The sequence below is a fragment of the Schistocerca piceifrons genome, chromosome 4 (assembly GCF_021461385.2).
Source record: "Schistocerca piceifrons isolate TAMUIC-IGC-003096 chromosome 4, iqSchPice1.1, whole genome shotgun sequence".
NCBI classification, from domain to species: Eukaryota; Metazoa; Arthropoda; class Insecta; order Orthoptera; family Acrididae; genus Schistocerca; species Schistocerca piceifrons.
The window spans coordinates 222,051,911-222,079,508 of NC_060141.1; the positions used below are offsets into that span (position 1 = coordinate 222,051,911).

A 27,598-nucleotide genomic window follows, 5' to 3' on the forward strand; every position below is an offset into this window, starting at 1 on the left:
CGTCCATGCAAAGAATTTAATAACACATTGGCTTCAGGTACATTAAGAAGAGAGTTTTTAAGTGAAAGAAGTGACACAGGTGCAGTAAGAACCACATCCCTTATAAAAAAAATACACGATACAAGGGAAGGAGGTAGTTCAACAATGTATTGCCTTGATGAAATAAGAATAAGAATCATTCTATGAATACCCTCTGGAAAATGAGTTTTGGTACTGGAAATTTTAAAGTTTCCATAGGGTAATGTTCTCGAATAATTGTTCTCCATGGTGTCCCGTCTTCTTGGATTTGTTCCTGAAAGTAAGCTTGCAAGTAAGTGTAAGAAAAACAGCAATGACTTCCATTAGAAATTAACGTTGACAGTTTCAAGAACTAGTTCACTGAATAATTCTTACCGTGCTTCGAATTCGGTCATTGTAATTACGGAGCCAATAATCATTCAGTTGTTACAGAGAAAGCACCAAGTAAAAACATTAGGAAATCGGACATTGTGCTCTGGCTTAAAAATAAAAATGTTCTGCATGGAATAAGCCTGACTCGTGCTGAACTTCTGCAGTTCGTTAATTTATACAAGTCCCGCTGACAAAATTTAAAATTTGGTTTTCTTGCACGTGAATGTGGTCACACAATTTTGCGTGTATCCACATGTCGCTGTCAGTATAACCCGAGATAATTAATGTGGACACTGGTTAAAGACTATATGGGGGAAAAGAAAAAAACATTCAAAATAACAGACAGTGAATCAACTGCGCTTGAAGCAAAGGCAACATTGCCCATTCAGAATATGCACACTGTATGCGACACGCAGAAAAACTCAGAAAGACGGCTTTGATAGGGAAGTGAAGCTGGATGTAAGCATTGAGCTTAACATCCTAAATTTACAATCAGATGATTTGGGCGTGGACTCAGATAGCAGTGACAATCGTATTGTGATGCAGACTCTGGAACACAGTAAAGTATTTCCTGGTTTTAAAGACTCATGGTTTCAAAATTGTGTTTGTCAACATATCAGTTGCATACATAGTAAATGAAAACTTCATAGCCTTTATTCATTAGGAATTTGTATCCTATGAAGTGTGCAGACTGTAATGTTCAACATAATGCACAAGGAGAATTAAGCTTTTCCTAGTCAGTTGTATGCTCTAATTACCCGCGAGAATGCGGTCGGATAAATTCGTCAGAAACTCCGCTATTTCGACAAGTAAACCTCTGCCATTTTCAGGGCACGAATTGGAAAATGCCTTAAAGGACAGGGAGAGTTACCCGTCAAGATATCAGTAGTTTCCAGCGTTATCTGTCAGCATTCTTACGAGTTATTCAGAGAAAATGGTCAATTTCTTCCTTGTTCAATTGATCACAAACGGAGCCTATCACTCTATTATATAACGAGTTAGTTTACACTCACAATGACCATTGACAGCGAAAAATATAACATACCGAAAATTTTTACGATAGTCTTTTGCACTAGTCTTCGCTATCAGGTATTATTTTTCAGAGCTCACTCCGTCTTTAGGCCACAAGTGGTCCAGCGGGACCGTCCGACCGCCGTGTCATCCTCAATGAGGATGCAGATAGGAGGGGTGTGTGGTCCGCACACCGCTCTCCCGGTCGTTATGATGGTTTTCTTTGACCGGAGCCGCTACTATTCGGTCGAGTAGCTCCTCAAATGGCATCAAGAGGCTGAGTGCACCCTGAAAAATGGCAACAGTACATGGCAGCAGGGATGGTTACCCACCCAAGTGCCAGACACGCCCCACAGCGCTTATCCCTCGGGCATGGGTGTGTGTGTTTGTCGTTAGGATAATTTAGGTTAAGTAGTGTGTAAGCTTAGGGACTGATGACCTTAGCAGTTAAGTCCCATAAGATTTCACACACATTTGAACACAAAGATGGGCAACGTGAATTTTTTACTGACTTGTTTATTTCACACAGAAGTTGCATAAATGGTTAAACCCTTCACATAAAACCCCGAGTTATCTCGTTTTGAAACTTAGAATCCGGAGTACACTGAGGCAACTTAAGAACAGACCGTTGTAAAAATAAAACCTCGTTTATATCCGTTGTAGCACGGGTAGTTGTAAGTGTTCAGACTAGAGAACGCCATTCCTATATTTTTAGCCTGGATATCGTATTTTGATTGGGGTGGTTGACACTAGATATCAACTGTAGTGTGCGCAGCTTTGGATATTCGATAACAAAACGGGTGCCTTGAGCCTCTGTCCTGTGTTGTTGTTTGGGCAGTGCTTTTGAAAAAGGATGGCTGTAGTGATCCTGAGATTGGCATTGAATTTACCGGCAGAGTAAGTGAAGAAGAATGTGATGTTACTTCATTAGAGGATGAAAGTGACAACATTTCGTCAGTGGTACTAGATAAATATAGCCGCGCGAGATTAGCCGAGCAGTGCAGTCATGGACTGTGCGGCTGGTCCCGGCGGAGGTTCGAGTCCTCCCTCGGCCATGAGTGTGTGTGTTTGTCCTTGGGATAATTTAGGTTAAGTAGTGTGTAAGCTTAGGGGCTGATAACGTTAGCAGGTAAGTCCCATAAGATTTCACATACATTTGAACATTTGAGATAAATATATCCACTATACTTCCGCCAGTTACTCGAAGATTAATATCAAAGGAAATCATTGTCAAATAAGCAGTTAGACTACATAGCTACACATAAACTAAAAAAATGACTTCTAGTTTCAGGATATTGTAGTCAAAGTCCAGTGCACAACTATACTCAGGATTTTATTAATGGTGATCGTCAAACATTTGTGACTCATCATTTTCAGCCTTAAATGTGTCTTTATATGTGTGTAAGTAATGTAATACATTATAGGACGTCCTTCATTAATTAAAAAAATATTATTTCGAACATAATTTGGATAAAATATCGACATGTTAAGGGCTTTAACATCGCAGTTAACAGACACTGGTAAAATACGAGTAATATCGCATTCGAAAACAAACAAAGAAGAAATAAGAATCGATCTTGAGGGTGAAATCTATGAATATTTTCCAGGCCATCAATGTATCGCTAATCTAGAGATAAAGAACACGAAATTATTATTGATAGTTCGCACGGAGATCTGTAAGAAATTATTCTTGACATGCTGTGCATGTCAGGCTAACGGCAAAAAACGTTAATGAAAAATATCCACTGCCGAGTGAGTTTGCTAACTTGATGTAATCGATGGTAGAGTGACTACATGGATGGTTTTAACTTCGTTCTTTCTAGACTTGTGAATATTTTCGTCTCCTTGTTTGTGTTCTTTCCTGCTGCTGTACAGTTGTTACGAGCGCAGCAGGCTTTCTTCGACGTAATCTCACTCTTCCTTTTATACACACAATTACCAAGTACGCCAAATACACTCAGCGCCATCTAGGCATGAGGTGTTGGGAAGTGGGAGTACAGTACAGCCAATAGCCGCCTACGATTGTCAAGCCGTCCCCCCCTCCCCTTCCTCACACATTTTAAAAGGAGCAGCGGCTTGTTCGTATCGTTACTTGTCACGAGTGAGGCTGAAGCAGGTTGTGAAGGAGTGCAGCTGCATCTGTAAATCGGTAGACCATGAAACTTGTTTACTTCTTGGCGTTACTCTCTTTATGCATTTCATTAAATGCACACCCTGTGTCGGAACCGACCGAGGTAAGTCCAAAAATTACTGAAATCGGTATTCTATTTTGTATTTACATTATTGGTAAGTATTTAGGGAACAACGTTTAATATGGATAAAAAAGAAAGTAAAAGAGGTGGTTTAAAGGTTGTTGCTCAACAAGTTTTGTATATGCTTTAGTAATTATTTGGTAACGTAAGTTTATCTGGGGTAATGTCAAAACGAAAAACGGAGTTTACACGTTGTTTCTAGACCTAGCAAAACACAAAATAATTGTGATTGCCTGGCCATACACACACCTCACATACACAAGCATTATTAGTACTGACTCTTTAAAAGCTGTTCAAAAATGTCTTTACAAAACGAAATTACTAAGTTAAGAATCCATGAAGCATGTCGAACAAGACCATATACTTCGACTCCTATTGTTTCTAAATTCGTGTAATTTTATTGTTATCAGCCTCCATTTTACCGAATTCTAGCATGCATTGGGATCTTTAACAGATAGCGTTATTTACATTATTCAAACTGTGCCAGCATCAATAGCATATACAACGATTACAGGTGGTTCAACAAACTGAAATTGTGGCCTCTGCTTCAGGAATCGCCGTTTACTCAGTATTAGCGTCGTATTGTCTGCCTGAACCAGTTGTGAACCGTGAAATCGTAGAGCGATGTTTTTCATTAGAATCACCCTGTGTGATTTGCATCAATTATCGATTGCGATAGTTTGTAGCTCTTATAGCGCTAATAATATAAGCATACTAAAGACAACAATACGTTTTCATCTCTGTCTCCATACAGCTGAATCGGCAGAACACATTAAATTTTAATTTGTATGTTTAATACATAAAAAATCAAAAACGAAGAAAAAACACTCTCCTACCAAAAATGAAAACGATCCTCATTATCGTCCTCTGCCTCATTTCCTTTGCTGATGCTGCAGATTTCCCTGGTCTCCCATGTGTATACAGCACATGTACCAACAAGCTTTAGTATTTCCTCAGGAACTAGCACGAAAAACGCCTATGGCGACGTCTCAGTTCATACCTTACACTCAGAATAGCAGAGAGTGTATCCGTATTAAGTCTGTTTCTGATTTTTTTTCACCAAGTTTACCTAGCTAAAAATTAAGTCAACTTCCGTATTGGAGTGTGGTGGTGTTAACACTGAAAGTGTGAATGAGACCTCCGTAAAAAGATTTTCGCCTCCTGTATTACTGCACTGACTAACTTCTTGCCGGAATTCAGAAGTGTATGTCTGATTTAACCATTTTACGTAAATAATGGTTTTCAATTTTGTCAGTCTTTTGCCCAAAACCCATAGCTAACACCAAACAGTAACAGGGTGTTTCACTGTTTCTTTGACGTTTAGCAACGACATGTGGTGGAATACTTCAGAATTACCTAAAAGTTGATTTTAAAAATCCTGACACCGCTTTTTTGTGAAATTCACTCGTGTGTCTCGTAAAGTTTTCTTTGCATACGCAGACACATTGGAGAGTTTTAGTTCATTTTCGCGAGTGTAGCCGAAATATGGAGATGGTTTAGTGTAATTCTCAATGCTGCTCTTAATGGATCAGTTTTAGTAGTGGAATTTAATATTCTGCGCTTATGAATTTAATATTCTGCCGCTTATGGACCAAACTAAGTTGACCAGCTATCTAACAACGTGGTGGGACTCGAACTCTCGCATTCAAAGAGTTTATTGGATTTCGTAGTTCATTCACAGTATTGTTAATGTAGCGTAGATACACCTTATTGGCTGTATCATTGTACATATTGTACAAAAGATCTGCAGTAAGGCCGGCCGAAGTGGCCGAGCGGTTCTAGGCGCTACAGTCTGGAACCGCGCGACCGCTACGGGTGCAGTTTCGAATCCTGCCTCGTGCATGGATGTGTGTGATTTCATTAGGTTAGTTAGGTTTAAGTAGTTGTAAGTTCTAGGAGACTGATGACCTCTGAAGTTAACCCATAGTGCTCAGAGCCATTTTTCTGCAGCAAGGCAATGTGCCTTACGGCGGACTAATTAAAAATTTAGTTTTACTTCTGCATACTGTTCTGTCCACAGCTCGTGCCCTAGTGGCTTGCGTTGCTGCCTCTGGATCACGGTGTCCCGGGTTCGATTCCCGGCCGGGTTGGAGATTTTATCTGGCCGGGGACTGGGTATTTCTGTTGTCCTGATCATTTCATCATCATCATCATCATCATCATCATTCGTGACAATGGCTAGATTGGACTGTGTAAAAATTGGACTATGTAAAAATTGGGACTTTCTAAGCGCGCTCATGACCGCACAGTTGAGAGCCCCACAAATCAAGCATCATCTGCATACTGTTCTAAAATTTTATTAACAGCAGGTTCAGTGGAGCTCCTGTGAGTATTATAATTTTCTGAAATTTTTCATGGATAGACGTTCACCTTATTCACAATTAATTGTGTTGTATATATGCCTATATTCTTAATCGGCACTTAGAAGAAACGTGAGAACTATTTATGTGTTGCACGAATTATAATTTCATTGTTTGTGGGCAGTGGTTCCTCCGTAGAATGAGAATGTGCTTGCTGTATTTAATGACAGATGCATCACATGAAAACAATAGAAACGTTGGCAAATTATTTTTTCATCTGGGCATATAACACATTCTTGAGACCGTATACCACGATATCGTTGGCTGTTGAGCCGCAGGATTTTTTTAGGACCACGTTTCAAATTCAGCAAAAGCTGTTATATTCCTAAAAGTATAGACGCAGCATCAAATTTTTCTAGCCCAGCAGTACCCAAAAATGTGGCGTTATTTAGTTCAGTTGTATGCTATACAGTCGCACCGCAACTGAAGTGTCTGTCGATTCATCTTTAATAAGATTGAATTTCTGTTCGCCTGTATCTCCCACTAATAGATCAGCGAATTGCGGGGCGAGTTTATTCGCAATTATTCCCTTACATTTTGTCCCAGGTAGACCAAGATAGACTGTTTTACTGTCACTCAGTGAAACTGTGTTACCGTCCTGTGTAATTGCGACGAATGCTCTGTGCTCATTACTGCGGAATGTGTTGCAGTGTACTACAGGCGCAAACCAAGTCGAATGGTTCTGAGCATCATGAGACTCAACTGCTGAGGTCATTAGTCCCCTAGAACTTAGAACTAGTTAAACCTAACTAACCTAAGGACATCACAAACATCCAGGCCCGAGGCAGGATTCGAACCTGCGACCGTAGCGGTCTTGCGGTTCCAGACTGCAGCGCCTTTAACCGCACGGCCACTTCGGCCGGCTATACCAAGTCGACATTCGGCGCGTTGGCTGGTGGGAGCGACTGCAGAGGCATTTCCCATTTACAGTCGCTTTTATCAGCCACCGTGCCAAGTGCCATCTTAGTTTGTGCGTGAAGTATAATTCTAATCTAGCTTCAGCCTTTTTGCTACCCGTGATTTTATCATCTCTTTTAAAAGTTTCTTAGTTTGACTTTTGCCACTAATACAACATGCATTTTATTTCAAGTGGGCACTCTGGCAAAAGGACATTTAGATACTGAGGGAAGATCAGAGATAAGATTACGTCTCAGGAAATCAACTTTATCTTTGTAGAATGGGATTTTCACTCTGCAGCGGAGTGTGCGCTGATATGAAACTTCCTGGCAGATTAAAACTGTGTGCCAGACCGATACTCGAACTCGGGACCTTTGCCTTTCGCGGGCAAGTGCTCTACCAACTGAGCTACCCAAGCACGACTCACGCCCCGTCCTCAAAGCTTTACTTCTGCCAGTACCTCGTCTCCCACCTTCCAAACTTTACAGAAGCTCTCCTGCGAACCTTGCAGAACTAGCACTCCTGAAAGAAAGGATATTGCGGAGACATGGCTTAGCCACAGCCTGGGGGATGTTTCCAGAATGAGATTTTCGCTCTGCAGTGGAGTGTGCGCTGATATGAAACTTTCTGGCAGATTATAACTGTGTGCCAGACCGAGACTCGAACTAGAGACCTTTGCCTCTCTCAGGCAAGTGCTCTACCAACTGAGCTGAGGACGGGGCGTGAATCATGCTTGGGTAGCTCAGTTGGTAGAGCACTTTCCCGCGAAAGGCAAAGGTCCCAAGTTCGAGTCTCGGTCCGGCATACAGTTTTAACCTTTTAGGAAGTTTCATATCAGCGCACACTCCGCTGCAGAGTGAAAATCTCATTCTGGGAACATCCCCCAGGCTGTGGCTAAGCCATGTCTCCGCAATATCCTTTATCTTCGTATATTGACCACATATGAAACACATTTTCGAGCTTTTTTTGTTTAACAAATTGAACTGATGCTCCTTAGCTCTTTTTGTTCTTGGATCCTAGGTACTAGAAGGATGTATCATACCTGTAGCTTGTACTTCACATTAAAGAATAATGGAATTTAAACCATTTTCCCGTTATTTTGGGAACATAGTACGAAGCCCTTCGTTCCTGTACAAATGGACAATATTTTGTTGAACTCTTGGCCTGTAAATTAATTGGAAGTAATTAGTTCGGTGACACAACAATCGCACGCCACAAGCAGGCTACCGTGTTCTCATTTCAGTATTTATAACTAAGAAAGTTCGACTGTGATAATTTTTACGATGCAAAACTAACTTTTTGAATGAATGGTTAACAACAGGACAATATGTCACTAAGCTCGCTGATTTACACCGACAACTGCTGGGTCTGAAACTAAAATCATTTCATGCCGTAAGAGAAGTTTAAAGCATGCCTATACTGTATTACACATTTTTCTGATTGCATGTTTCTTTTCATTTTGGCGATGTGATGTATCCTTCCTCTCTACAACATTTTACTCTCAAGAATAAATTTAAAATGCTTATCCATACTGGAAGAAAGAGGGCACATTACAAACACAGGCAGAAATGAGTTTTTTAGAACTTAAATGATGTTTTAAATCGTAAAGTCCAACATATTCTCCCACTCCTTTTTTTAGTTTTATATACAGGGTACCCCAAAATAATGTATACACTCTTTGAAACTAAACATCTCTTTAATGAAAGGGATTAGAAATACAATTTAGTGGTTTTGGAAAAATCGAGATTTTGTCTATGGAGTGAGTGACTGATTATTTTGTAAAAAAAATAAACAAAAAATTTTACAATTTTAGTGGTGTTAGGTGCCTCATGGTCCGACTTAAGGTGGTAAATGTTCAAACTGCTGTCCGTCCATCGCAATACACCATCGACAACGACTTACGACTGAGCGACATGCCAACTTTATTGTTTCCAACGTAATAGCATCAAAGGCTTGCTCAATTTGCTCTCTAAGACCAGTACCCCACAGAAAAAAGTCTAGAGGAGTTAAATCTGGATATCGAGCGGGATACTCCACTCTCTCTCTTCGTCCTATCCGTCTGGCAGGAAATATAGATTGAGAAATGCCCTCACATCCAGTTGAAAGTGAGGTGGCGCCCCATCCTGTTGAAAGTAATAATCTTCATTTCCAAAACACAAGGCTACGACCAGGTGTTATCATTTCCAACATTTCCAAGTAAGAGTCGCCCGTGACAGTGTTGTCAAAGAAGTATGGCCCGATTAACTCTCTAGAAGACAGACCACACCAGACTGTTGCTCCTGGTAGATTAACATGCCTTTGCTCGGTTACGTATTGATTCTTCCTGGCCCAGTACACGCAATTATGGTGGTTAATTGTTCCATCAGGTTTAAACGTTGCTTCATCTGACCAAGAATTCGATCTTGGAAACATTGCTCTTCTTCACGTCTGTTAATGAACCACTCACAAAATTCTCTTCACCTATCAGGATCAGCCTCGTTAAGAGCATGAAGAAGTCTTGGAATGTAAGGCTTAAAATTCTGAGACCGCAAAATTCTATGAACACTGCTTCTGTAGATCCCAGTCTCACAGATTTCTTCGGGGATCGTGTGTATGTCTGGATTACTGCATCAACACTCTCATTTCTGTTGAACTTCTCTTTCGTCCGCTATGTCCCTCCTTCATATCGTGCACCGTTCCTTCGACTTCAAACTTATATCTGATTGTTATAATTGTTACTCTTGTTGGTGGTGGTGTTCCAAATTCAACTCTCCAACGTCGCGGCATACCTCACCCACATTCTCTGTTTTATAGTAACACTTTAGCACCCGTTTCCTTTGTTCAAACGATAACGCCATGTTTTTGCTGACAATCTTGAAACAAAAGAAAGCATTTTTATGTTTTCACCGCCTTCTCAATTATTACCCATAAAAATTGTATTTCTGTCTCCTTTAATTAAAGAGATATCTGTTTCAAAGAGTGTTTACATTATTTTGGGACACCCTGTATTATACTTTCAGCATGATGTGATAATTAACTGTCACAATTAGAAAGTACACTACATTCGTCTGACACTCACTGCTCACATATGTTAAAAACAAGAAACTCTGCAAATCACAGTTGTAACTTTATTGTGTTTCCAGAAAAGTGCTGCTATATTACTGGAAGCTCTTAGATATATAGCTGATATCTCTGGTGTTCAGCTTTCTACAGGCAGGAACACGAAGTTAGCTGCCAAATAATATAGGAGATAGGACTGCGTATATTATGAGGTCATTGCATTGGCACGGGCCTGCAGGGATATCCAGTATTAACACACAACCCATGCTTGCTATCTGTTGTCACGGAGGAAAAGGAATGTTAAAAAAGTACAAATAAAATGTAGAGCTGGTTTATTTTTGCTTTCTTATTGTGAAAATTGTCGAATAATACAAATGGTTAGATAATGTCTCCAAAATGACCAGGAATGCCAGCAGTAGCTTGTCTCAAAAGTAGTGGCTAGTTGCCTCTTCAAAAAGACTAGAGCTAACCATAAAATGGCTAACTTGCAGCATTGTGACAGAAGGTCAAGCCACTTTCGAGTTAAAAAAATGTTGCAGACTTTAAAAATCAACGGTGCTGTGGAGCAACAGCAGCTTTAGTGCCGTTGTTGGAGCTCATGATTTAGTTTTTCTGTGCAATAATGCAGGAGGCGAAAATCTTTTTACGGAGGTCTCATTAACACTTTCAGTGTTAACACCACCACACTCCAATACAGAAGCTGAGAGAACTTTAGCTAGGTAAACTTGGTGAAAAAAATCAGAAACAGACTTTGTTAGCATTAACTTGTATCGTTAGAGACGTACGTTGTTGTTGAGTACCGGTATTTGTCCAATTTTAAAATCAGTTCAATTCCAATTACAGCGGAATTTAGGCGAACTGCTGTTTAGGTGTGGTAGATGGTCATAAAAAGTCAAGGTATGCAATATACATTCCCGTTTGTTGGCAGCACACAGACATTTTCTTTCTGATCGCTGTCGAGAGAGGGAGGGTAGTGGCTAGTACACTGGACTCGGCCGGCCGCGGTGGCCAAGCGGTTCTAAGCGCTTCAGTCCGGAACCGCGCGACTGCTACGGTCGCAGGCTCGAATCCTGCCTCGGGCATGGATGTGTGTGATGTCCTTAGGTTAGTTAGGTTTGAGTGGTTCTAAGTTCTAGGGGACTGATGACCTCAGATGTTAAGTCCCATAGTGCTCAGAGCCATTTGAACTGGACTCGCGACTGGGAGCACAACAGTTCAAAACCCCGTCTGGGGACCCAGATTTAGCTTCCGGGATGGGAAAGGGAATTTTCTACCCAGTTCGTGCTTGTGATATATTTCTAATTACCTCGTTGTCGACGGACATTAAACTCTGTAACAGAGGTAACCACTTACGTTACCTTTGGGAGCCGCGAACTTACGATGCTGTTTCGAAGCGAGTCGCATATTTTAGGGACTAATAATTAACGACAGGGAAGAAACACTGTTTTAAAAATAACTTTATTGAACTGTTTCATTACACAACATGAAATTGAAAGTTTCATCTGTGAAGTGCTTTCTCGAGTGTTTACTTTTGCTGTGATATATCTAACGATTGGTGAACAAGTTCACTTAAATGTTCATCAGATAGAACACATCGCTGTTTAGATTTGATAAACGTGAGTGTTGAGTTCAGTAATTCGCTCATATAAGTGGAACCAAAAATAGAGATCAATCTCTTGTCACACTCTCTTGTTAGTGGTCTTTTTTTTTGGTGGAACATTCTTCCAAAATTCAGCAGTTGAACGACCACTACGTGTCAGACCATTCGTCCTCTTGAACTTCCAGTAGCGCCAACTGTACAGCTGCTGAATACTTAATAATTGGCGGTGAAACGGGACAGCCACCTTCCACAACATCAACAAGGACAGGTTTTTCCGAAACTGGAGGTGAAGCTTTAAGCGCCCTCACACCACTGAACTTGACATTTCTTTCTTCAGCAAGAGCAGCGTTCTACTTACATATTTTTAAGTCTCAAGGTCCTTCCGAAAGAGTCTTAGTTTGTTATGAAAACCGAACACAGACTGCGCTAAATCAGAAATAAGTTTATCACTTTCTTATAATGATGTGTTTAATGTTTGCAAATGCTGAACGACATCAGTAAGAAAGGCCATTGCAGCCAGTGTGGCTCATCAAACTGAGGGAAAGATTTCCCATTTTATAGCAGAAATTCCTTGATTGGATTCCGTGACTCGATCCAGTAACTGCTAATAGCCATCTCACTAACGCAATACGGAGACACATCATCAGGAAGGTCGTCATTGTTGAATTCTTCAATTAGCTCACAATTTTTAGCGGCACCTACATAACATGTAGAAAAGCCTTGGTTTTTATCTGTCATAGACGGTGTGTCATCGGTCGCGATAATGACAATATTCCCAGCAGACACTTCACTTAAAACACCATCCAGAGCCCCCTTAATGACACAACCTCAAGCAGTATCCTTCGATGTAGCAAGCTCTAAAGAGCTCTTCCACAACCTCCATTTCATTTGATACAAATACTGCATGTTGCGGTTTATTTTGGATATCTGTACTCGTCCAAAGCCAGACTCATTGCTAGGAAGTCACTTATATTTTTTTGCCAGTTACTTACAATATCATCACTAATAGCAGAAACTCGTCTCTGTATTGTATGTCTAGAAGCGGGTATTTGGTCAACCAGTTTTTATAGTTTCTTACTTTTGGGGTCTAAAACAGAAACAATTCGCGCAGAATTGATTTCTGGAAACTCCAGATCTGTGTAAGGTTTCTTTGATTTTGCAATGTTTAAAGCCAAGACGAAGCTGGCTTCGCTTGTTAAATCTGTTTCCCTGGTAACCATGGTCACGACCTTGCTCTGCCACTGAAATATTTCCTTTAATGATAATTAGGCTTTCCTTAACTGAGAACTGAGAGGAAACTCCTTCCTGGAACCACTGTGGTTACTTTCACGATGGCTCTTGAGATTACTGACCTTGAACTGTGACAATGTCATTTGGCATAAAAGGTGCATTGTTTTACCATTCTTCTATACAAAAAGAAATTTCTCCTTCCACTCTTTATTAAACAGTCTGTTTTCTTCTTCGCATTTACTCTTCTTAGATAACATTGCAACTGTTAGAATACCGGCAGTAATCACAAGTTTAATTAAACAATATCACTGCACAGAGAATAGTAATCACGTTATTATACGAGGATGAGTTAATTATCATCCGCAATTTAGTTATATTTTTGTTTATTTTGGTAGTACTGTCGTTTTACGTTGATGAGGCATGCTTTGTTTATTTGTTGTTATATCTTTGCAATTTTCAAGCTGCTAGGTTAGTTTTGTTATCTGTGCCGTGCTGTTAATCATGGCTGCTCTGCTGTCTATTTGCACCAAAGAAGAGCAATGTTCAGTGATCCGTTTTTCGCGGCCGGAAGGCGTATCGGGGCCGAAATTCATCAAAGACTTTCGGTACAGTACGGGAACAGTGTTTTGCCACAATGGAGTGTCTAGGAATGGATTGAAAAATTCCGAAATGGTCGCATAAGTGTTACGCACAATGATGGAGCCGAACGACCGTTTACCGCTACAAATGAAGAAACCATTGAGCGTTCACGTGAAATGATTCTCTTAACAGACGATTAACTATTGACGAAGTGGCACATCGTCTGCAAATTAGTCACGGTTCTGCCTACGAAATCATCCACAACAGACTTGGGTTTCATAGAGTTTGTGCAAGATGGGTCCCAAAACTACTCACACAGTTCCATAAACAAACGTGCTTGGACATCTGCAAAAAACATTTGGATCGCTATGGTAACAACTTCTTAGACAGGATCATTACTGGTGACGAAACATGGATCCATCATTACGAGCCGGAGATTAAACGGCAGAGTATGGAATGGAAATATCCAAATTCGCCATGCAAGAAAAAGTTCAAGACCCAACCGTCTGCAGGAAGACTGATGCTTACGGTTTTTTGGGACGCAAGAGGTCCAGTACTGGAACATTATGGTGAAAGGGGCACAACAATAAACAGTGTACGTTACAGTGAGATGCTTACTGCCAGGCTAAAGCCTGCAATTCGAAGCAAACGCCGAGGAATGCTGTCAAAAGGTGTTGTGTTGTTGCACGACAATGCCCAACAGCATACTGCTGTCCACACTGCTGAAACGCTCCAGAAACTCAAATTTGAAGTACTGGACCATCCTCCATATAGTCCCGATCTTGCCACTTCTATCATTTGTTTGGTCCACTCAAACAGTCATTAAGGGGCCGTCGATTTGCCTCAGACGGAGCAGTGAAAGAAGCGGTGCATTCCTGGCTCGCAGCTCAACTGAGAACCTTCTTTGTACAACGATAGACCAAGACTGTCGAAAAATGATGTTCGTGTAAGTTTCCTATTTGATTACAATAAAATTTTAAAAGTACTTTGCGGATAGTAATTGACTTACCCTCGTAGAGACGAATGTCCCTGGAGCAACCCAATCCGTACTGCTACATGGCCAGCGCTGCGCTGTATAGCATCGGCGTATTGACAAGAATGTTGCACTATTCGAGCAAGGCGTTCATTTTGCATTAAAAGACGCGTCCACACTAGCTGTGCTGCGCTGCACGTAACCGACAAAAGATGTTAGGCGCAACGCTTCGTGTCAGGTGTGCGGCAAACTGCGGCGCTCTACGCAATGAATATTGCCGGGTCCACACATGCGTCTAATGTGGCTTGCTGTACTGGCATCGTGAGTTGCCGTTCACGGTAGAATGCCACAAATTCTGTGTAGTCGCACAGCTTTCAATATGGCGTCATCTGAAATCATGTGGGCGGGTATGAAAGTTATACTGTAGGTTACAGCCTCAGAGCTGTTACAAGACTTAATACAAGGAAGACGAAACCCAAATGTTGGACCCGAAAATAGATTACGCACAGGAATAAATCAAGTGGAAACAAACACATTTATAAAAGAAATAACATTTAGAGACGAAAATACTGACTGCAATGGGAAAATACCCAACAGTTGGAATGTAAATATCATCTGCAGACATGCCACTCTTCCAAAATTTTAGAATCTTATTGTATTCATTGATACAGGCATTTCGAATAATTAATTTTTAGTTTGACAGCTGCGACGTCACACATTGGAGCTATTTCCTGCATATCATCCATAATTTATGCAGTGCTTAGTCTCACAAATTACAAAGGTTATTCGACTCCCTTTTGTGGTTGCATATATTAAGTTGATTTATTTATTCCTTCATGGGATATGTCATTGGTTTACACACACACACACACACACACACACACTCACACTGCTGCAGAAAATCAAATATAGGTTGCTGTTCTTGTACCGTAGTTCTAGAAGCTGCGAAATTGTATCTGCCGACCATTGTTTCCACTTTTTTCAGAAAAAAAAAAAATAAAAACACACTGCAATCAGATGAGTACAGCTACTGCATGATTACTGCGACAGAGTGTTAGTGTTTCGCAATACTGCCGCCAGGGAGCAGTGGTGGTAGGAAAGTGGCGCAACCTGAACTTTCTGTGGCGTGACAAAACTTGCGTCTCTTAAGTTGCCCGTGACAAAACTTGCGTCTCTTAAGTTGCCCCACTGAAAATCGGGAGTTCATACATGCAACTGCAGTATGCCACTAGCTGTGGCGACACTTTTGTTGCTTATGTGAACCCGGCTTAAGTTCCACAGAGTGTCGGTACATCAAAGGAAATGGTTAGTTCGTGCGCGGCTCTGCTCGGCCAGCGTTTCTCGTTTTCGATTTTTAATCACGCGCGCGTACTGGAACACGGCTGCGTACCACAACGAATGCTTTGCTCCGTTGTGCGCTGCTCTGCTCCACGCGTTTGCGTTCGGCGCGATGCTACACAGCGCGTGGCGTTCAGTGTGGACGCTGCCTACGACAGCCCCCATGTTAAAAGCTATTACAAACATAGAAATGTGGACCTGAAGAGCAGTAGTTTAAACCTCAGTCCGCATTTTTTTGAACACCAAATAATTTTCTTTTTTTGTGTTTGAAATTCTTCAAGGATATCAGGAAAAATGATTTAAAAAATACTGCATTCTTAATTCCAGTAAAATTTTTTTTTTTTACACTTTGCGTTTATGCAAAACCGTGTGAAATTCACGTGATTAATAAGCATTTGTGTGGTATAAAAAAGTAGTTTTAAGCTCCAAATGAACAACAGTTACGATATAATTAACGGTATTATCGAAAATATAATGATGGGACATGTCTTAAAATACTGTGGAATCCAATAAAGCAATTTTTGTCATTATTTACACATTTCGAGGCGAATGACAACGTTTCCAGATACTCCAATATCTGGTTCATTCTCTAATCTGAATTTGGAATTATTTTCTTGCCCGTTGTAGGTTTCAGTGTTGTGTGCAAACCCCTTTTCTCCACATAAAACAAGAAGTTTATACTCCCACTACGTGGATTGTCTTTCATATATGGTACACGTTTATGTGATGCTTTGCTTTGGTTGAACATACTTGTTCGTCAATTGAAAAACGCTCGCTCATTGCAACTGAAAGACATGTTTTACTCACATGATCAAATATAGGTCTAATTTTGTACAAGTTGTCATGAACTCGACTCTCAGGGTATGGTCGTTTCATACTGTCAAATGCAACGTGATCATCAGACTTTCAGGTATCTCTGAACGTTGTTGTACTAGCTCAACATCAGTAAAATCATTCCAGAGATCACAAACAGTGATAGGAGGAGCCAAAGAGCTAATAACACATGTGTCAATAAATCTATGAGTGTCATAAACATTGCAATTAAATGTTTTGTTCGCTTTTTTCTGTATGCTGTAAGGGTTGGTTTCATCTACAACTCCTGCCATTAATTCGCCAGTAAAAATATTTATAAAGACTGATATGGCACAGACATCTCCAGCATTGATTGGGGCAGAGCGAAATTTCCCTTATACCTAAAGAGGTCGTTTACAAATGGAGCACTTTGTTCTTTCCCAATGATTTGTTTTTTCCGTATCTTTTGGTATGCGTTTATTAACAGAAATACAAGCTAAACTGAACAGCATACTCCCCACAGGTTAGAGAAGCACTATATATTTTTTAGGTCACATGTTCTTGCTTACAACGCCAGCAGTCACAATCAAAAGAGAACAATGTGTATCAGACTGAGAACGCTACACACAACATTCATTGTCACATCAGGAGCTTAGTGGCACATTCTAGTGGCAAATTACCTTTATAAAACAACTTTGCCCCTTTGCAAGGCAGTTTTGAGTGTTAAATTTCAAGGACTATGATGAAAAGAGAGTTGAAACTTTGCTTTGCACATCTGGAAAGCAACGCAGTAAAGGGTTAACTTTTAAGACATTGACTACTGAGAGACCGTCAGTGGACACAGCAGAGGTTCACACCTGACACCATGCGTCTGCCAGCAACCACATGAACCACTCTCTGAAGTACAGTGTACTGTTTCTTTGGATGGAGATTAAGTTGAAAAAAAAAGAAGTACTGTACCTGATTTCCTGTATGCTGGCATCAAAACAGCCAGGAAACAACAAATTAATGTACTACAGACATACTGCAATAAACATAGTGGAGCACAGGGCTGTCGCCGGCTTGGGCCCGTAGGGCGGGGGGGGGGGGGGGGGGGGGGGGGGGAGATGGCTCAGACTAGAACCTCTCCTGTGCCTGTTGGCAGCCTCAACTTGTTACTCTATGAATGTAACACGACCATTTTTCAAGTAACAAATTGGGGAAGTCTGGTAAATATGGAATATGATGTATTCGATTAAAGATTCTTACTTCTTTCGATGTCCCCCACGGAACTCAGGATTTAGCCTCATCATTCGTTCTTTTTTCTCTCAGGTTCCTCCTCCAGGAGGTCTCGAAGACGCGGATGTAAATGACGAAGCCGTCAAGAATGCTGCAGCTTTTGCAGTCAGTGAAATAGATAAGCAACAAGATTCGGAGCACAAGCTAGTCTTGGTTGAGATTATTAGTGCTCAGACGCAGGTAAGAATATTTAATACTAGTAATATTTATTACTATTAGGAAACAGCTACAGGCTGTGTAAGGTCTGTGCGCCACTTTCAATAAAAATTTGCCCGACTATTCTGAGAAAGCATTAAAAGAAAACAATTATTTTCAAAAATTTAATCTGTCTGCATGTGATCTCATTCTATGATGGGGTTACTTATCCTTTCAGCTTTTATTTTTGCTACAATCTCAGGATCTTTATACGAGGTGTGGCTAGAAAAAAACCGGACTAGTACTGGTGAAACAATAAAACGAATGCAATAAGGCTGAAAGTCGCGTGGCCTGTCACGTGACTCTCGCTCCGCCCTACTGCTCGAGTTTCATCTGCCTCCTGCACTCAGTCTGCCCGTGGCGTCTGTTTTAAGTAGTTGACGTTTTGTCTGTGCGTCGGAAAATGTTGAGTGTACAGAAAGAACAGCGTGTTAACATCAAATTTTGTTTCAAACTAGGAAAATCTGCAAGTGAAACGTTTGTAATGTTACAACAAGTGTACGGCGATGATTGTTTATCGCGAACACAAGTGTTTGAGTGGTTTAAAACGATTTAAAGATGGCCGCGAAGACACCAGTGATGACACTCGCACTGGCAGACCATTGTCAGCAAAAACTGATGCAAACATTGAAAAAATCGGTAACTTGTTCGACAAGATCGCCGTTTAACAATCAGAGCAGTGTCTGAGTTAACAGGAGTTGACAAGGAAAGTGTTAGGCAGATTCTTCATGAAAGTTTCAAACATGAACAAAGTGTGTTCAAAAATGGTTCCAAAGTGTCTCACAGTTGAACAGAAGGAACGCCGAAGAATTATTTGTTCTGACATCCTGGAAAACATGAAAGTGATCCCACCTTCTTACAAAATGTTATTACTTGCGATGAATCGTGGTTTTGTACTTACGATCCCGAGACTAAACGCCAATCGATGCATTGGAAAACTCCTGGTTCTCCACGATAAAAAAAAGCACGAATGTCAAAATCGAAATTCAAGGCAATGATGATTGTTTTTTTTTGACATCAAAGGGATTGCGCACATTGATTGGGTACCAGAGGGACAAACAGTGAATCAGCATTACTACATTAGCGTCCTGGCTACCCTACGTGAGCGGAGTACGGAGAAAAACGGAACGATTTGTGGAGAAAAAAAGTCATGGATCCTTCACCAAGACAATGCCCCAGCTCACAGTGCGTTGTCACTGAAGACGTTTTTGGCAAAACACAAACATTCCCATCTTACATCATCCACCCTACTCACCTGATTTGGCCTCTTGTGACTTTTTTCTTTTCCCTAAAGTCAAGTCAGCTTTGAAAGGAACTAGATTTGAGACTGTTGAAGCAGTAAAAGAAAAAGCGACGGAAGTAATGTATGGACTTACCGAAAATGATCTGCAGCATTGCTATGAACAGTGGAAAATTCGTATGGAGCGGTGTAGAGACCGAGGAGGAGAGTACATTGAAGGAGATGAACAAACATGAAATTGTAAATAATTGTAAATAAATGTTTTTTCCAGCATCAGTCCGGTTTTTTTCTAGCCGCACCTCGTATAGGTCATATCTTGTAAAATTTCACTGTTTGTATAAGTGATTTATAAGTACATGTGTTGGTTTTCATAGAGAGATTTCAGCTCTTCAAGAAACAGATTTTGTGTCTCTTTGTCAGACAGCTGACAGAGGTGCTTTTTGTTTTCATGCATACAGGCATTGGGTTTTTAAACATCATATTTTCTGGAAATTGTTGATGGGGAGGTCACTTTAAATCAGGTACACACAACTTGATTCAGTAAACATAAATTCTTTGTTTTACGCAATATAAGGAAGAACAGAAAGGCAAAATTTTATTTTTGATATTCCTGGTAGGCTTCAAGAAATGGTTGTGGGTGAGTGACATGTGATCAACATAAGATGACCGACGAATCTGTTCAGTGTCGGTTGGTAACATACATCATCATAAGGAGGCCCCAAGAGGTGTTTGGGAATATGGCCAGGTATGAGTACTTTGGGTAAGACTGGTAACACTTAGAGGACAATAGTGGTGGGAAAGGTGACACGTTATTTTGAGATGCAACTGAGTATTACATCAGCTCGGAGGCAGGGTTGCTGGCAGTTTAAGGTTGGCCAAGCTTGGTTCATATACCAGAAAGTGAGAGCCAAATACAGATGGAGGCAAGAGATTGGGACTGCCATAGTGGATCCTTCGAGGGAATTACACATGTTGTTGTATGAGCCTACCATTGACTTTATAGAAAACTATCTGATTACCCAGTTACTTATTTATACCGATCTTATGGAGGGGTGAAAAGTCATGAAAACAGATCGATGTCACTCAGCCTAGTGACTCCTGGAGTTTTGGCTTCCACACTTAATGTCAGTTGACTCATACTGGTTCGAGAGATATCCATAGCCATAAGCTGCCCCCCCCCCCCCCTCCAAACTAATAAGCAACACATGTACCAATTTCCTTAATATTTCACACAACAACACTGAGCTCTGCTTATGCCATTAAGCCCCCCCCCCCCCCACCCGCACCCCACCATCAATGCCACTAAAATAATTGTCTCCTCGTACTCAATTTGGTATGTAGTCAAATATGATGCAAAGAGTACGGTAACTGTTTTGTCAGTACACCGAAAGAAGAGCCCTGACAGTTAAAGGGGATGTGGTGTGAATTCTTCACATGTCTACCAGTACCAAGCACATAATGTGATTTTGTGTAGGCTGCATCTCAGCATTACTGCAGCTCAGTGACGTATCACCAGCATTCTTCTGTACTTAGCAGTTGAAAGCTGACAACAGTGCTGCCAACTTTCAGGGCTCTTCTTTCACTGTATGGAGCACAAGAGCTTGTGAACAGGAAGCTGAGTGTCATATGGAATTAGCTAAGAGACTGTAATGACAGAACCCACACTTCCCTCCAGTACTAAATTGATGATCCTTTGCTAACTGTGGATGTGTTCTATCAACTGATCCCTTATTTTGGTCAAGTTGCACCGTAAATCTCTTTGATTGCCAGCTCAATTCAGTAATTCCTATTTTATTATCTGATCAACCCATTTAAGCTTCAGCATTCTTCTGTAGCACTATATTCCAAAAGCTAATAGCCTCATTTTCTCTGAGCTGTTTATCATCCTTATTTCACTTGCCTACAATGCTACTCTCCAGACCAATACCTTCAAAAAACAGTACCTAACATTTAAATGTACATTTGATTGTTGCAGATTTCTCTTATTAAAAAATGCTTTTCCTGTTATTGCCAACGTGTTTTATGTCTTCTCTGCTTTGGCCATTGTCAGATATTTAACAGCTCAAATAAAAAAGTTGTAATGTCTCTTGCAGCGGTCTATCCCCGATATTTTCAGAAATTTTATAAATTATATAACTCAGTACATATCTCGAAATATCTCTTTTTATCTTACCGATTCCTAAACTTTAATATACGATGATTATCAATGCAAAGTAGTTTCAAGCCCTATTATTCCTTGGAGCGTCCATTCACTCCATGGAATAGCTTCTCTGCTATCTGTTTTCTCCTATGAAAAGAATATGGGAGTGCTTGCCGATGAGCCGTGAAAGAATGAAGATGTATATGTAAGTATTGTTGAGCTAGTCGCCATCTTGATGAGATCCTGTATGATAAGGAATTTCATACATGAACTAAACAAAAGTAAGTGTGTTCGCGTATTATTTAACTGATTATTATTGACAGTGTCTGCTTACTACGCTGTGTTGCACGGGATCAGTGGGGAACGTCTAATTTACACTGGACGAACCTGCCGTTTTGTATGCTCAAGATATCCGGTTTATTACTTCAAATAAATAGGCTAACACGGTCTTACCAGCAGATCTCCGGTCTTCCCCATGTGATCACCGAAAGTTAATAATTATTACAAATGTTTTTAGGAGATCGACTGACAATTTTCGTCGCACCGAGACTTCGAAATTGCTTCACTGCCTTATGGAATTTAAGTTAAGCTCCATTTAATCAGGATAGAACAGTATTGAACTGTGTGAATGTGATAAGCCTGCTTTGTGAATGAAAATTCCCTTAATATACGCATGTTTTTTACTATCCTGAAGCTAAATCAGGCCCGTGTGAGAGAGGTTTTTAGATTTTAGATCCCACAAAAATATTAAAAAGTCATGAAGAAGAACTTTTAGCACCAATTGTATAAAACACTTGACCTTAGATTAACACAAAAAGTGATCTCTGATCAAGTTTAACTCGGAAATCTGCGTTCTATAATTGTTAATCCTAGACTATGTCGCTGTGAAGTAGGATCAATTTTGACTGGTGAAAATTCATAGGTCAAAGTCGTGTTAAAATGTAATCATCAGTTTACAATTTAGCAACATTACAGAGCAATGCTTCCGTTTTGTGCAAAAACATTGTGAAATAATAAAGAAGTTATTGTGAACAAGTAAATGTGTGTCACTTCCACATTGATGAAGCTCAAAGTAGCTATATTTTTCGATTGTAGGGTTAGGTTCAGGAAATTGTCAGCTATTTACATAATGACTGCAGATAATTCAACAGTTCTTCGAGATGCCTCATAGTTTTGTAGATACTCTGTGGCACAGTAAGAAACGAAAATTGGAAATATTTGCCATGAACAGTTAATATTGGAACTAGTTGTGCAGACTGCCTTTTGGCTATTAAAAACCACATGTGCTTGATACGATGGAACCAGTGTACACAAAAACTCCCTTGAACAATTAATGGTAGCTTTATTGTTTACAGCAATGGGAGAAGATGAAAAATGCCATGGCTTGTTCAATCAATCCGAGCTTGCAATTCAGTATCATATAATATGCATGGAACAAAAATATGAGTTATCACGTAGCTATGCACAACCTAATTACATGCATGGAAGATACAAATTATAAAAAGGATACGTACTCTAAGAGTAATAAAACTGTATACAAAACACAGCACCCCTGATGTATGCCGCGTATGTGTTTGACAGCCCAGTGTTTGTAAGCAGCCGCACAGGGCACACATGACAGCATTACACAACTGCACAATGTCGCCATATCGACCACCATGGTGGAAACAGAGCATTATTCCAATAGCAGCGGCTTGGGAAGTGGGCATGTCAACTGGAACTTGTAGTACTTGTTGGCAGGTCCTGTCATGTAATCGGTACTGGTAGCTGTGGAGTTGGTGTGGTGAGGCAGTTGTTAAGTAGGGCCATAGTCTTGGTAGCTTTGGCATTGTTGCTTCTTGGAAGACGTAAGCCAGTTTAACCCCATCTGTAGAAACAGCGGTCATCTTGCCATTAATTGAAATGTCAACTGTGACTACATGGAAGGGTCCTGTGTATGGTGGCTGCAATAACCATTTGATGCCTTCCGTGTGCAGCATGGCATGTGAGCGAGTTTTCAAGTCTTGATGCATGAAGTTGGTAGCTACACCATGTTTGTGAGGCTATTGTGGACAGATTCGAACCACATTTTCTTGCAGGTGGTGTGGGAATTCTGGTTGAGCATCCCATGGTTGCTAGAGTGTTAAGTAGTACTGTGGGAAGGGGAAGCCCACTCAGCTGCCTTAAGTGAGTGGTGCCATCTTTCGATCATCTGTTTGCTGGCCAGATGTTAGCTCGTTGTTTTGTGATGAGTTCTGCTGCAAAACTTCGGGTGTTGGCCAAACACATTGGATTCAAATTGTCATGCGTAACAACAGCCGAAACATGACACCCAATGTGACATAAAAGTGAAAGCCAGAGTTTAAGCTGTAGCATGGTCTACAAGTGCAACTTTTAGCCAGTGGGTGTAAAGATCTATCATTGTAAGTATGTAAAGTTGGCTGCCAGATGATGGCAATGGACTAATGTTGATGTGGACGTGATTGAAATGGGCTGTAGTGATTGGAAAGATTACTATCAGTGCCTGCACCTGGTAGTGTATCTTGGTGCATTGGTGTTTAAGACAACACCTTGCCCATTCACGATTGTCTGTTTTCCCGCCCACACGTAACATTCAACACTAGGCAAGTAGTCGATCAAACACTAGGGTGACACAAGTTGTGTAGCATATTTAAGACGTCCTTTCTGAAGGCAATTGGTAGGAATGGTCATGATTTTGATATGGTCGTATCACAATACAGCTTGACATAACTCCCTTGAATTTGGATAAGCTGGAGATCCGACATCAGTATTCCAGTTGCTAAAATTCCATGTAGTTCTTGATCTTACAGTTGAGCAACAGCGAGTTAGGTATAACTGATCGTGCCAATAATGCTTCTGACCTGAGACAAACAATGGATTACCACATTGTCAATGCTGCAGATGTGCGTGATGTCCGTGCCAACTATGCAGTGAATATCAGCTGTCTGAGTTGCCTAGGTGAGCTGTTTGTATTGTTCTGGTGAAAGGCATAAGCTAGTTGTTTGTTGTTGGTGTAGATAATAAAGTCTCTATTTATAGGCGAGGCATGAAATATTTAAAGACTCACAAACAGTCAAAAGTTATCTGTCATATATGCTCCACAGGGCGATAGTTTGTATGAGAAAAACCTGAGTGGTTGCCATGTGCAACTACATAGGCCTAGTTGCTGCAATGCTGCACCAGTCGCTGTCTGGCTAGCATCAGCTACTAGTGCCAAAGGTACAGTAGGCTCAGGGTGGACCAGTAGTGCGGCGTCTGCAGTGCTCTTTTTGGCTGTTTCAAATGTCATACGCATCGTATCAGTCTATGCTATAAGTATGTTACCGTTTTTCTTCAGGCCAAGCATTGCAGTTAACAGCTCCCACAATTCGGTATAGTGTGGCAAGTGATGGTAATAAAAATTTAACATGCTGAGAATCGACTCAGTTTCTTGGGCACATTTGGGCACGGAATCTGTCAGATGGTTTCCACCCACTATGGTAGCTGTAGCGATCCTGCCATTGTTATCCTGTATCGTAAGAAATCCACTTGGGACTGGCCAAAGACACATTTAGCAGTGTTTAGGATGATACTGTGAAGTTCCAACTGCTGTTGATGTTGCCCAGACAATGACGAAAAAACTAAAGTACCGTATTATCCAGGTAAGTTAGGCCCTGTAGCACTGAGACAGTGAAGTGTTGCCATGTTAGAGCAGTGATTCTAAGCCCAAAAGTCACAAATTTGCTCGCATTAAGCCTAATGTGTCGCTCAGCTACAGGGATCTGTGTGTGTGTGCTTTTCCAAAGTGTAAGATGCTAAAAATAAGGCCGCCATGCAGCACCCTTCTTCAGGAACAAATGTAGTAGTGAGAACCAGCGGCTGTTGGAATGCCACATTAAACCTTCACAAATCGAATTGTCGAAATCTGCCTTTCCAAGTTTAAGATGATCTATAGCCAAATTTCATGGAGTGCAAGACATGGAGGGACCGTCAGTCATCTCATTGTATTGTATAGTATCATGCCTCACTTCCTTAGATGCTCCAGGGTATCATGTCAGAGTTGGAAGTCCATGCAACAGCTCCAAGTACACACCATCCGTCACCCAAATTACTTTGGTGGTATGAATTGCTGCAGCCACACTTAAATCAGGATGTCGATAAGCATATGGTGTTGTCATTTAGGTGCGTCCCCTCATGCCTGGCAGTAATTGTAATGGGTGAGGAAGTCCACTCTGATGATAGTTTTGGCAACATCTGCATCCGAAGGGGCAACATCTGCATCTGAAGGATCGTCGTACACTCGGCTCTAGTTCCAAGCATAGAGTGAGCTTGTAGTTACGACTAAGTTTCCGGCAGCAGTTAGAAAGAATACCATGGGTGGTCGCTTTCTGCGCAGTATAGTCCATGGATTAATGGACAAATCAGATCCAGCCTATATTAGATATTTCTAGCTGGACCATCGATCACCAGCAAACGGATATGGAGACACTGACTGGCAGTCGGAGGGTGGGCCTACTTCTGACTGCTACTGCCATTTTGGTAAGTGTAGGGGGTTGTGTGTCTGCACCCTTGCTAGCTGAATTTTCAGCAATGTCAGCAGATACCTGGCTGTTCAGGGTTAGTTCCAAAAGAGTGTCGGTGGTATCAGTTCTGGCCTGTGTCATTGTTTAGGTCATGCTGAGATAAGATTTCACCAATCTGCTTTATCAATAGATCTATCTTGGCCACCAAGGCATCATTATCAGCACATGAAACAGTTGTTATCTGTTTTTAGCCAGTCGTAGGAGTTAGCCTCTGGTGGTGGGGTAAATATATCTTGCACTTCCGCAGTGTACTGTTGATCAAACTGGCTTACTACCAGAACAGTCTAGGATACTAAAAGTAACTGCATGCTCAGTGCATAACTATAGTTGTGTAACAATGCCGCTGGAACTTGGTAGCAAGTGATGAAATTCCAGAATAGAAAAATCTGACCTCCACCTGCACAAACGACAGAACTGGATTGTGTGGCCAGAAAGATGGTAGTTTTACAGCAAGTCATGACACGGCAGGACTAGTATCAGCCAGTTCGCAAATTTCTGTCATAAGTGCTCATTAATTCAATGACACTACACTGCTAAATTGTGTAGGGGGTCACCACCCTGCCAGTGCAATCTGCTTTCGAGTATTAGAACCTGCGTATACTTCATACAACAGAACCAGACTACACAAAAACTCCATTGAACAGTTAACAGAAGCTTTATTGAACAATCAACAGTAGCTTTATCGATCGAACCTCAGGAGTTTGTGAAAAATACAATGGCTTGCGCGCGTGCACACACACACACACACACACACACACACACACACACACACACACACGGGAGGTGTAACTGCGATGTTGCCACAGTTAAGTAAATTGGCTATGACAGCAGCCTATAAACATTCAGCATCACTGAAATGTGCTCTCTCAGCTCGAAAGCAGTAACAATACAACACATATTAATTTTTTTTTTTTTAGCTACCAAACACTTGCAAGGCTGCTATGACAACTGAATGCACATTGGTGAATGAAGTGTAGGCAAGCATAAGTAAGCTCTTTGGCAATGTTTTTTAGGCCTTCTACTATTATTGTAGCTCAGAAGACGCCAGCACAGAGCTCATTGTGTTCAGACAAAGAGCTGGCTGGTTGCCCTCTATGATAAAAACAAACTTAAAATAAATGATGAACTTGAAGGGGTGAAATGTGACATCTGCTCAGACCAAATGATGAGAATAATGATGGAAAAAAAAGTCTTGAAACTGTACTATATTTTTTTTCCTGAATGTTGTGGGACAGTGTAGTAGGCAGCATTCTGTATGCTTACATGATGTGAATTAATTGGTTTCCTTTCATTTACTTTACAGATATCTGACTATTCTGATGTGTGTATTGATGATGAAAAAGGACAATTCTGTTTTTGAAATTAAATGAGAAATGATTTAAAATAAGGTTTTGCTTCGACAAAATTACTGTGCAGAAGTTAGAACTAAGATTGAGAGCACGGAACATCGAGAGTATCTGCTGAAACCATACAAAAGAAACCAGTCACTGTTTACAATGTGCATGATACTTTTAACATTAAGATTTTATGCCAAGGAAGCTTTCAGATGGTGGTTGGCGATTTGTTCAAAAAACTGCAGATGTAGCAACAGCTTGGAGAACTGTGCGCAAGGTATCAGCCTGCATTTTCTCACTGAAGAAAGTATTCATTTAAATGCCTATGAAAGAAAATGATGTGAGAAAACCTAGTGTGATTTTTATCAAATACCGATAGTGCATTTGC

General features: G+C 40.8%; 1 protein-coding gene across 1 annotated transcript in view; it reads left to right on the forward strand.

Moving 5' to 3' along the window:
• The first annotated feature begins 3,502 nt into the window (after positions 1-3,502).
• The window catches only part of LOC124796442 (cystatin-SA-like), a 39,784-nt gene continuing 15,688 nt past the window's right edge, over positions 3,503-27,598 (forward strand). The window contains exons 1-2 of the mRNA XM_047260642.1: positions 3,503-3,635; positions 17,773-17,919. Of these exons, the coding sequence (XP_047116598.1) occupies positions 3,558-3,635; positions 17,773-17,919 (225 nt within the window). The 5' untranslated portion in view covers positions 3,503-3,557. The remainder of the gene's footprint in view (positions 3,636-17,772; positions 17,920-27,598) is intronic.